The sequence below is a fragment of the Tetrao urogallus genome, assembly GCF_951394365.1.
Source record: "Tetrao urogallus genome assembly, chromosome: 6".
Taxonomy (NCBI): domain Eukaryota; kingdom Metazoa; phylum Chordata; class Aves; order Galliformes; family Phasianidae; genus Tetrao; species Tetrao urogallus.
Window position 1 is genome coordinate 23,051,105 of NC_136819.1, and position 12,269 is coordinate 23,063,373.

The following is a 12,269-nucleotide window of genomic DNA, read 5'->3' on the forward strand; positions in this document are numbered from 1 at the left end:
GGGAGTGCGCGGTAAGAAAGAATTCACAGTTACATCCACTGAGCAAGTCTTTCAGTAGTTTTAATGCCAGTTGAGAATTACAACTTCCATTTAAAAATTACACTTTTCATAAATACACTGACTTTAGCATTAAGTATCTTACATGCCACTGTATTGTATTTGAAATACAATGTAAACATCTCCAAATGCTGGCCATCTCATCCTTGCCTGTGCAGTTTTTGGACACTTGGGAGAGGGGCGGGGGATGTGAGGGAAGAAAGAATAGATGAATGAAAGAAAAATGCACCCAGAGTACTTTGGCGGGTGTTCCTGAGTTAGCCATAGTACTTGCACTGGTTCCAAGATCCCTGCTGCTCACTCTAGAGAGGGAGCTTGTTCCAGCAGAGCACGTGTGTTCTTGCTGTGCTGTGCTCGGGGTGTTTGGCATTGTAAAGGGGTGAGTGGTGAAGTGAGCAGAAGCCACACGTTCCTGAGGAAAACACACTGCAGTTCCTTTGGACATGAATATTAGAGGGGGCTGTACATTCTGGGATACTAGCAGTACTGCTGTTTGAGCTCAGGGAGAATAACTCATCTCCTTTTACAGAACGGGAACTGTACCCACAAGTTACTTGGGTGAAGAAGGCTGATCCCAGCAGCTTTAACTTTATCGTACTTTATCCTGGCCTCTACTAGGACAGTTATAGGCTGCATGTTACATGCATCTCTTCATTGAAACAAGGTGTTGTTTGTTAGCCAAATGAGTAACCTGACCTGTGCAAGAAGCTGAAGAAAAAACTTACCCGCCTTTTCCTAAAGCCAGGAAGAGATTTTTCAGTCTTGCTGCTCAGTTACAGCAGGCTCCTTTTGGAAACAGCTTTAGTGATGAGTAAAAACTGATACTACAGCATAGAATATCACAGATTTCTGCTTTAGATGAATTAATACTAATGATGGGCTAATTCTTTGGCCTAAACCCTGGCTTTAGATCACGGTTCTTTTGGGAAATAAGGGCCTGAGCCAACACTGGACCAGCCTGTTGCAAAAGTGTTCAAGCCAACTTCACATAGCTTCTCTTCCTAATTTGGGTCTGCGTTACACAGACCTGCAGCAATAGAGTTGGTGCGTAAACATCCCTTACAACTGGACAGTAACAGGACCATGGAGGTACAGTTCAAAAAACAACACAAAAGAAGACACAGCCTTGGACTTAATCCCTTGTAAACAGAAGAAAAACAAAACAGAACTGTCCCCCCTTAAACCATCAATGAGCAAATCGGCAATAATTCAAACCTGGAGTTACTTGCAATATCCGTGGCTGGAGTCTGTAGCAGCAGCCCCCAGGCCGGTATTTCCACAGCTATGGCACCTCTCCTCCCACCGACACGCCGCCTCTTCTGGTGTTAACCCACAGCTCTGCCCAGGCTGCGCTTTCCAGAGTCTCTCCTTGCCCACGCTGAGGTCACACAGCCCCGTTCTCTTGTCTGGGTTTTTGTACAGATGCCCGCGAAGTGTTGAGGGACGGGGCCAAAGTGCAGAGGAACCCAGCCAGCAGGGTGAGGCCCAGGCCTCCCCAGGCACAGAACATGGACCAGCCATAGCCGTGACTGATGTCCTCTGGCAGCCCGTAGACATAGCGAGGGTAGCGTGACAACTCAAAATTGATCCCAGCTACGCACGTGCAGAGAGAGATGATGCAACAGGTACCTGCAGGAGAACAGCAAGAGGGTTCTACAGTGCCCTCAGATTAATTACTCTGATTGTTTCTGGGTTTTTTTTTTTCCATTTGTTTAGTTCCCCTCCTCCAGCCCAGGCATTTCAAAAGCTGCACATTTTCAAAAATAAAAGTTACACCTTTTCCCTTCCAGCCTGTCGCTTTTAAAAGGCGGAAAAAGAAATGAAAAAGAATGGCAAATACATGTGACTAGAGCGTATCTCACACACCAAATAATCAATACTGTCTTAGCTCCCTCTGTTACTGCCTAAATGTCAGTCATCTGTAGTTTGTTATGCAACAGATCTCCAAAGGCTCTATGTCCAATGATGAATGTCTCCTGTGGAAAATAAGCAGCTAAAAACCAGTTCTGCAATGCTCACTCACTGCTTGCTTTCCTCTGGGAACTTCCACACTGCTGCCAGCTGTGGTGTCAGGGGCACAGACTCAATGGTACTGCCTTGTGCTCTTTCATCAAAGTTTTGCTACAGCATTAACTAACTGCAGTGTGTTATCTCTGTGAAACCATAGAAAGGTTAAAGGCAACTGTTCTGGAGACAGGACAGCTGAGGCAGGGCTGAAGTTCTTCAGAATGCTTTTTAGTCACTAAGAACCTTGTCTAATTATCTTATTAATGGGAAAAAAATCACATCTTTTATGGAGTTATGCTTAAAGTACTTTCATACTGACCTTGCCTAAGTACAGCTGATCCAGGCTGATGTCTACTCTGCAAAGCATCCACGTTAACAAAAATGATCCCATCAAACTGAGACAGTAATAGACCCAAGGCTAGGGTGATTTTTTGTCCCTGGCTCTGGGTCTAAATACTAATGACATCTTACTGCTGACAGCATGCCCATCACAGCAAAGCTTAAGTGCAGAAGCACTCAAAGGGTTCCCAGTCTACCCATTCCACTTTGTTCCGTCACTGCTGTGTATTAAAACATGCAGCTAAGCAACATGTAGAAACGATCAAGGACAGCACAAGGCTAACTTCAGCCTTACTGGCTTCACACCACAGCAGCAAGCTGGCTTCCTGTGCATCTCCCCACAACACTGCTGGAGAAGATTCTCGTACAGCAGGGGAAGATTCCCCATTTGCAACATGGCAACTAACTGCTATCACAACTGTTTGGTTAATGGACAGAAACACTCTTAGGCCACTGTGTTCCTCACTAGTCTCCGTTACAGATGCTGACACCTGACCTCTTAGGTAGCAGCTCTGCCTTTCAATTAAGAAAAATATGAGCAGCTTCTGAGAAGTTGCCTATTTATTGCTTGCAATTTAAGAATCTGTATCCTTGCAACATCTCAATAGCTTTTTGGTGCATTTCTTGCTGCTGTGCTCCTTTCAAGTAAAGAAACAAACTCTCCTTGTTTTTCAGCTGGACAAGCAAAAGTACAGATGTTGTTACCAAAAGATGTGAGCATCTTTGAGCAGCAGAAAGGTGCTGTACTTATTTTGTTTTTAAGATTCCCTAGAGAAATCTATGAACCGAGTTGTCTGACAGGAGCAGCAAGCTGTATGCAGAGCAGGCAAGAGGACTGTGGGCACACACCAGCTTTCCAGAGCAGAAAGCTCATGTGCACATACAGCAGGGTCCTGCCAGGTGCCAGAAGACAAGCAAAAGGCTCTCACCTCCCATTAGGAAGAGCAGTCCAGCCACGTACTGCATGAGCTCCTGCTGTTTGCAGCACCCCAGCACACCGATGATCCACCCAAACAGGATGATGGAGACTGCCATGCCAATGAAGCCAGCTGTCATCCTCCGAAGATCTAAGACAAAACAGAAAAGCAAGAATAAAATGAAGATGGTGGCACCCAAACAGGACTTGCTCTTGCTAACATTTTTACTTACATGCATGTGCTCCTCCTGTAGCTTCCTTGATAGGCATCTTGCACAGCATACTGAAACTACAGGCGCTCAACCAGCCAGCCTCCCTTCAGCTGGGCACCATGCAACTAGATGGCATTCCTTTGCTGACCAAGAGCAATTCTAGTAAACACATGCAGTGCAGCCAAATAGTACTGGACAGAAGGGGCACATTATGAACTCTGCAATGATTTGCAAACGTTAGCACTGCAAGAACTGGTGTGCATGTGGTTTTCATGCATTTTGGGGTGACTGCTGAAAATGGAATTAAAAGAAAACACTGAAAATAAGAGGGCAGGTGGCATGAGGTGAAGACAGGAATGATGGGAAGACAAGCAGACAGAAGATCAATACAATATGAAGGGTAAAATTACAGTAACAAGTTCTTAAAAAAAAAAAACGCTGATACAAACGGCACTCATCCATAACACAAGGGCTGTTTTTGTCCCCTCCTAGTTCTGTCTATAGATTCCCTCAGCACTGCAGCTCACATAACTAAGGCTATAAAGAATTATGGGAGCCACTGCAACCAAAGAAATATGGGATGGAAATATGTATGGAAATACAGGAATAGGAAAGCCTGACTAAATCATGGTCATTAAAACATCAAAGCCTGACTAAAACATGCTACAGGTCAGTCATCTGTGTGGAAAGGACCTGGGCATGAGGCAGCCTGTGGGTTGGGATAAACAGAGCTGTTCCCTAAAAGAGCTTGTTGTCAGAGAGCTGTGTCAGATCGCCTGTGCGCATGCAGAAGAACCACAAGCTCTTTACAGGTTATATGGTGCCACAGTGCCTTGGCTTCAAGCCAGCTAGAAACAGTCTAGCCTCAAAAGATCCAGAATACAATTTTGTCTAACGACACACTGCAGTTTGGTATTCCTGAATTCCCCTGCATAAACCCTTTCACATCTTAAGGCCTCTTCTAATTATACTCTCCTCTGCTTTCTCATTCTCACTAATAAGTTATGGACCAGTGACAGATAGGTTTAAACACCTCACATGGTAAGAGGTTTAAACACCTCACATGGTAAGACATTTAAGGCAACGAGTCACCCAGCCTCGTACTCTGCTTTGGGCTACTTACGGAGAGCATGCCACTCATCCTGCCGGATGGTGTTGGTGATGTTGACGGGTAAGTTGCGTGGCAGAGAGCTGGAGGTGTAGTGATACTTTACAGCAGTGCAGCGCTGAATAACTCCTGTAAAAGAGACACCAGTGTGAAACAGAGCAAAAGCCTCATGCCTCGAGCTTGCTGCTGAAGTGGCTGGCCCAGCAGAGCTCACGTAGGGGAGTACCAGAACAAATGCCATCAAAAAAAGAACAGCTTGCTTCCAAGTCTTTGGGGACCTGGAGCAGAGGTAGTCCTGCCACAAAGAACAACTGGAAAAGGGGAACCCAGATAACACAGGCAGGCTGCAGGAAGAAAAGCCTGAGGGTGAACAGTAATTATAGCCACCAAAGGACCCATTAGCTTCCTAGGGGAACTGGTATGACATCTTTGGGATAGCTGGGGAGTCAAGAATATGTCAGAATACCAACACGACTTTTCTGTCTCTTAAGAATACAGAGTCGAATCATTTTTTGAAATTTCTGAATAAAAGTTGGAAAGTGAACCGGGGGGGGGGGGGGGGGGAATTTGAATTCACTCCAGTAGTCATTTGCTCTTCACTTTACCTCTAATGACCAGTAGCACCCTGCAGGCTTGTTGTCAATACAGCTTAAATAAAAGTGTATCCCTGCTACAAATATGGACCTGTATACACTCTCCTCTTGAAAGGGCTTTTTACTTCAGAAAACAACCCAAACCAGTGAAGATACTGGGAGTGTGAGGGAGGGAAAGAACAGCCAGAAAGGTAATAAAGCTGAAGAGTACAAAGAGCTCCCAAACAGTGGTTACAGGTCATCAGCACCACTACTTGAATTCACTACTTGAATACAGAAACAGCTGACCAACAAGCTGGTGGACAGTCACTAACGGGGAGCTGCAGTCTCCAAAGTTCACAGAAGATGCTAGAAAGCCCAAGAGAAGAAGAAATTAGTTTTGAGTTGCTCCTTCAGCCATGGGAAGTAGGACTTTGTTCTTTAACACCAGTCACTGGGACAGCACCCAGCTATTCCTGCAGAGCCCTGCGAGGAGGAAGCTCCTGCTTCCCAAGAGTGGCCAGGCAACTCCAGTGAGCAAGCTGAGCCTCCAGGTGGGAAGGGGACCTGAATCCCCGCATGCTAACAGAACAGTGACATTTATTACTTAAAGCAGAACAAGCAGATATGTAAAGAACACACCCCAAAAAAGCCCAAAGCTAAATTTCCCAAAGCCTCTGAGCACCAATACATTGAAAGTAGGCTCCTCAGCTGTACTGCCACTGCCTGGTCTGTGTTCTTACAATAGCTTACATGTAGAACAAAGTAAGCCCTCTCCACTTTCTTACACAAATTTGCTTATTCAGAGGTTTTAAAATAACAATTCATTCTACCTCTGGTTTAAAAACTTTGTTCCTCCCTGTTCTCCAGAATTCAAAGTGCCGATCTTACAGATGTAGCACATAAGCCTATATTAAGCATGGATGCAAAGTGAAGCGCTCAGACATTGGAGAATCCCCAGGTTTACACTGCTCACAAAGCTCAGCTTTGACCTCTGATCTACAGGCTTAAAGACACCTTTGGGTTCTGCCACTAGAAACCATTTTTCCTGTAAGATTCCCACTTCTCTGAGAGTGCAGAATGGTCCTACCCAGGTGTGAGCCAGGTGGCCTCTCACTGGGGTCCCTTTTCCAACTTTTTCAGAGCTGACACATGTAGGTAAGAGTTAGGATCAGGTGAGCAGTGAGGGTGATCTCTCAGCTGAGCATAACCCACTTTCTCCCACAAAATTACTGCATGCATCCAGGCAATCCTCAGTAGCCAAATTTTGCATCTCCTGTGACTAATTCATGCTTCCAGTTTGCTGAGTAAGGCTTAAGCCTAATTTGCAGAGACAATATGCACCCAGATGCACACAGGTACCCCACAGACTGCATTCAGTGCATTTTTCAATCTCGAAGTTATCACAAACTCAAACATATTTCAAAGGTGTCCTTCAACATAAACCTTCATATACCTTAAATCAAAGGCTACCAGACAGGGACAGCATCCTGCTCTCCATTTCAGAAATCTCAGAAACCTGCCACCAAAGTAACTCTGCTTCTCTGCTTTTCCCCCTCTTCCCCTTTATTTATTTATTTTTTCTTGTAACAGACTGTCAGCACAATAAGAAAACCTGCCAAAATTGATGTTTACCTTCAGGCAAGAGCTTGAATAGCATGGAGTACTGTGGTGATCAAGGGCAACAATTAAGGGGAATGTTGGGTTTTTTGGCACACAAATAAGTTGAAAACACAGGAGAGAAGGTAGCCGTGCTCAAGAGATTACATTATCATACTGCATATGCAGAAGAAAAAGGTTGCATGGCATCCTAATCCTAGCATTCCTTAGAGGCATTATAAGAACATTCTGAAAGTTGTACCGTCTGTGTTATTTTCTTGATTAAAAAATAAATACAAGAAGCAACGAGCTGCTGACACCTCCATGGCAGACAGTCATTCCTTTAACTCTTCCAGTTTCTCATCAGCTGGGAGGACTGGGAGCACAGACACCAGAACGACACCATTTTCCCTTAAGGGCCTCGTTACTGCCACAAGCTGCCATGTTCCCGCACTTACACATCCTTTGGTTCTTACCTTCTCAGCTACACGAGGCTACTGAGGAGTTATTTCTGCCCAACACATGAGATGCACCATTCCCATCCCAGGGCTTTTCCAGAACAAGCTACGAGGAGTTGTAAACCCTTTCAGATGATCAGTAGTGACCAAGAATTCCTTCTATTTACTGTTGTTAAAATGCACGATGTTCAAATGAATCCGCCAAGTAAAGCAAGGCACCCTATCAGAACAGAGCTTTCCTAACTAATCATTTGCTATGATTACTACTGCCATCATTTTGCAAATGGTGTGTTTTTCATTTAATAGACAAGACACTAAACAGCACCTAACAAATCCCCACAGGATCTCCCTCCCTACAAGTTCTCCAAGCAAAATGTTTTTGTTGCAGTCCCACGTGTGACCCACACACAGCACAGGCCCTGCACACCAACACTCTGAACTCAGGTTCCATACTCACCGTTCCCCCTGCACACACCTGGCTTCCCTGCCACACGGCAGCTCCCTGGCTGTTATCTGCTACTAATTGCTAATCTCTATTTTCCCTTTGTCCACTATTTCTTCCTTTGCATTTTAAAGAAACACCCACACATTTCTCCCTTCCTAGATTTAAACACTTCCCACCTCCCAGTTTTGCTCTGTGTTTCTTTAACTCACAGAATGGGCAGGGTTGGAAGGGACATCAAGGATCATCAAGCTCCAACCCCCCCTGCCACATGCAGGGCCACCAACCTCCCCATTTAATAGCAGACCAGGCTGCCCAGGGCCCCATCCACTCTGGCCTTGAACACCTCCAGGGACAGGGCATCCACAACCTCTCTGGGCAGCACCTCACCTCTCATAGTAAAGAGCTTCCCCCTGACATCCAACCTAAATCTTCCCTCCCTCAACTTAAAACCACTTCCCCTTGTCCTGTTGTTATCTATCCTTTCAAAGAGTTGATTCCCCTCCTGTTTAGAGGCTCCCTTTAGGTACTGAAAGGTTACAATTAGGTCACCCTGCAGCTTCTTTGCTTCTAGCCCTGTCCCTTCTTATTTTTTTTTTTTTTTCTGTTTCTAACTTCAGGGAAAAACAAGGCTCAGGCACGCACGTATCTGACCCTTTGGCACAGCCCATCTCCTTCACACATCTATTGAAAGTTGAAACGTGCAAAGACTGAAGAATCAGAATCCAAAGCTGGAAACTCTGTGCAGTAGTAACTCCTGCTTTTCCCCTTTAAAAATACAAGCAAAGACAGATACATATATAAAAGTATGCATGCCAGCTAAAATGCTTAAGTTTTAAACTTTCCATAGAACTTGCTTTGCATTTCTGGCAGCACATCAGTACTGGGCGACAAATCCATGGAGTTATCTAAATGGGTAAGGGCACTTATTAACGGATTTAAGTAATTTATTCCAGACTCAAGAGATACCCAGAAAAGAAACCTTATTCCAGAAATATTAGACAATGAAGAGCAGAAGCCTTCATGAGAATTACCACTGGACTCTCACAACACTGTTTACCCCTGCCACTAAAAGCCTACAAAAATCTCCAGTTCCAAGAATAGAAGGCAGCACCACACATCACCAGAGAGCAAGCTGCAACCTGACAGCTAATCAAAGAGAAAGTAGGACTGCAGAGGTGCAGAGCAGAGAGCTTCAGCTCACACTCGGGAGGAAAGCCCATTTGTTTGGAAGGCACAGACCCAGCAGCACTCCTGAACCAACAGCAGCAGCCACACCTGAGCACCAGCTGGAAAAGGCTGCTTAATAAGAGCTGCCTGAGAAAAGAAATGACAGCCAGAAGAAGGAAAGGCTGCCAGTGAAGCAGGTCAGGGGAAGGGATAAGAAGAATCTCATATCTATTTAAAGAACCGACTCATAAGAGCTATTATTAATAATTTTCCCCCTATATGTAAATCTTTAAAGTAGCAATGCAGGCGAAGAATAGAAGGGAAGTGAGGTGTGCAGATAGAGGCGATGTCTATTATCAGCACAGCTGAAAAAAAAAAAAAAAAAAAAAAAAAGAAAGTAGAAGGAAAACCTTTTGCATTCAGAGCCCCCCCAAGTCAAACACAGCAGACCTAAAGGCAGATCAGTGCCCTCACACGTGCAGAACGCCACCCCTGCCCTTTCAGTCTGACTGCAGCGGAGTAGGGAAAATCCCTCAAAAGCAAGAGCACTGAGGACCAACCAAAATGGTATCCTTCCCATCCCTTCCCCTCCTTCCTTCATTCCAGTGGGAGCTGGAAGCATTTGGTTTGCGGTGAAGCAGAAAAACATTTTACATTACAGGGACAACTAGGAGAATGAAATTAATAAACTGCCCTTTAGCAAAACAAGATCAACATGGAAATGAAAATGCTTAAAATTGATGCTAGGAAATTGAATAGAGGAAGCAGGTAACCACACAGCACTAGGGCACGGGTATCCAACATTTTGGCTTGCCTGGGCCATGTATATGTAGGCTGCTCCAAAAGTAATGCCTGCTGCTTACTTCATGGAAATGACAACAGATACAAGAAGCACGGTAACACTGTTTGATAGAGCAAGTTCTCAGCTACAAAACTCTATGTTTTTAAACATAGGCACCACTATTAGCTCAGCATTTCTGCCAGTGATGAACAGAAGCCTGCACGCCACGCTCATAAAAATCCACACCAGCAGATGTGACCCACTGTTCCCGTCACCACTACTGAAATGCACCACCCACTGCCTCACTGTGCTTACATCTGCTGTTTGGTCTCCAGAAACGTTCAACAGCAAGCATCAGTGAATGTCAATGGGTGAAATGTTGTCCTCATGGAGGAATCCAATGACACACCTTTGCTTTATACACACTTTCACGTCAGACTGCATTCTGTCAGACTGCCCCTCTGCTGCCAGCTGTCACACAGCAACAAAATGTAACAGAATACTGGCTGCAAGGTTCAACCTCTACTGCCATACCGCCAACATGCATGTGTTGTGGCCCAATAAAATAAAATAGGAGGCATTACTTCTGGAGCAGCCCTCATAATATATATAAGTTAACTATGTTATACGTAAGTAACAAAACATTCTAATTTTTAATAAAAAAAAAATTAAAAAAAAAGGACAGCAGCAGAACTGAACTGTAAAACTAGTGGGCTATTGCCTTGTTTTTGTGAAACAAACTAACACATCAGGCTAATCTGATTGCAGTAGCTGCAACTCCTAGGGAGTTTTCCAGGTTCTCAAAAAATACTTCTCATGAGATTTTATTTTTCCTGTGCTTTATCCTTGAAAACAGTTGTTTACAATTTGTATGTAATACCAAGGAGTGAGGACATGAATAGGACACGACTGTGAAGTGAGGGGTATTTCTCTCTGCTAAGGTATGGCCTAGAGAAGTCCAGGAGAGAGGCATGATCACATTTTTGAGTTGAATATCTGAGTACAAATCTATACCTTCCATTTAAAATTTTGTGGGTTGCGTATTTATACTGACTGAAAATAGAGTTATAAATACACAAAAAAAAACTGCTTTTTTTTTTTTTTTTTTTTTTTTTTTGCAATCTTAAAACTAGTTCTCAAATTCCTTTCTCACAATGGAAAGCATGGCTACATATGTTTTGCTTTTCACAGGACTGTGAAAAGTCCCGTGCATCAAAATGCGTAAAATTATCAGTCATGATTTCAGTTTCACATTGCACTGTGCCCCATGTCTTGCTTTCAGCCCAGACAGGATTAATAGTACAATGAAGTTTGCTTGGTGCTGAGTGACAGCTGCGTGCCCAGGGCCAGACCACTTAGCAGGGCAGAGCCACTGCCATTTGGCACAGGGCAGAGGCTGGGCTGCATCGTGAGCTGTGCTGGGCTGCAGGCTGGACATGCCTGCAATAGGGTTTCTAGAAGTACCAGTCACTGCTGTGCACTGGAAAGAACTGACAATGACAAGCTGTGCTGCACAGTGCCGGTCTATTCCTCCTCTGCTGCACTGGGTTGGCGTCACAGTTGGAAGCCACTGAAGAACTGCTCATGTTTTCTTAAGATAGCATTTCCATTTTGTGCTTCAGTGGAGGCACTTCTCCCAACTCCTACTCTCCCTGTGCCAGCAGGTACCTGCTGGAACAGTAGCTCCTGTTATTTGCCATTAATCACCTACAGCATTTTTTATCCTAAGCCTTATTTACAAATCATCTATTGACCTGTATCATTGTACCATCCATCCCTGGAATTTCATTCACACACCACAAACCACCTGGCTTTGTGCTGTACCACACCAGCATTGGATTCACAGCTTTCCTTTCCATCAGCCCCGGAGCCCTGCGTGACACAGACACGCACATCGGTCACAACGGCGGCCTGCTCATCCCTCATCCTGCATCACCGCAGCGACACCAAGACCCCCACACCACAACACCTCCTTTTTCCCTTGCCACAAACGAGACCGTACGTTTCCCTGCACCGACGACAAGACAGGGTCAGGGTTAGGAGAACGCCGCGGCCCGAGCACCAGGCCCAGCAGAGGCCTACGGAAGGGGCTCCCGAGGCCGCGGTCCCACCCGGCACTGCAGCGCTTAGAGCGGACGGGGAGGCACAAAGCGGGCCGCAGCAGAGGGGCACGGCGCCCGTCCCGCGGCAGCGCTCAGCACCACGGACAGCACCTCTCCCGCTCCCCACCTTTCCGGATGAGCTCCTCGCTGTCCGGCTCGTAGCCCGCGCGGTGGCAGCGCCTCCAGAGCCCCGAGACGGTGGAGTTGAAGCGGCGGCCGCAGTGCGAGTCCAGCGCGGCGGCGGCGGCGGCCGGGGCGGGGGCCGGGGGCCTGCCGGGCAGCAGAGCCCGCGGGGGCCGAGCGCGGAGCGGCAGGTGCGAGCCGGGCGCCGACATGGAACCGGGCGGGTCGCTGCGCTTGTGGCCGAAGCCGCGGCAGCGCTCGCGGTGCCGCCTCGCGTCCGTCTCGTACCAGGAGTCGGTGCCGATGGCCACGGCCAGCAGCGCCAGGGCGGCGGCGGCCAGGAGCAGCCCCGCGCCGCTCAGCGCCTGAGCCGCGGCCGCCAT

The 12,269-nt window shown here is 46.3% G+C and overlaps 1 protein-coding gene across 1 annotated transcript; it reads right to left on the reverse strand.

The window, feature by feature from the left end:
- Nucleotides 1-1,441: 1,441 nt before the first annotated feature.
- On the reverse strand, nucleotides 1,442-12,269 carry LOC306948266 (transmembrane protein 178B-like; the record flags this gene model as incomplete). The annotated part of the gene is made up of 4 exons (XM_079537820.1): nucleotides 1,442-1,686; nucleotides 3,333-3,470; nucleotides 4,655-4,768; nucleotides 11,891-12,269. 4 exons carry the CDS (start codon nucleotides 12,267-12,269, stop codon nucleotides 1,442-1,444), a joined length of 876 nt encoding a protein of 291 aa, XP_079393946.1.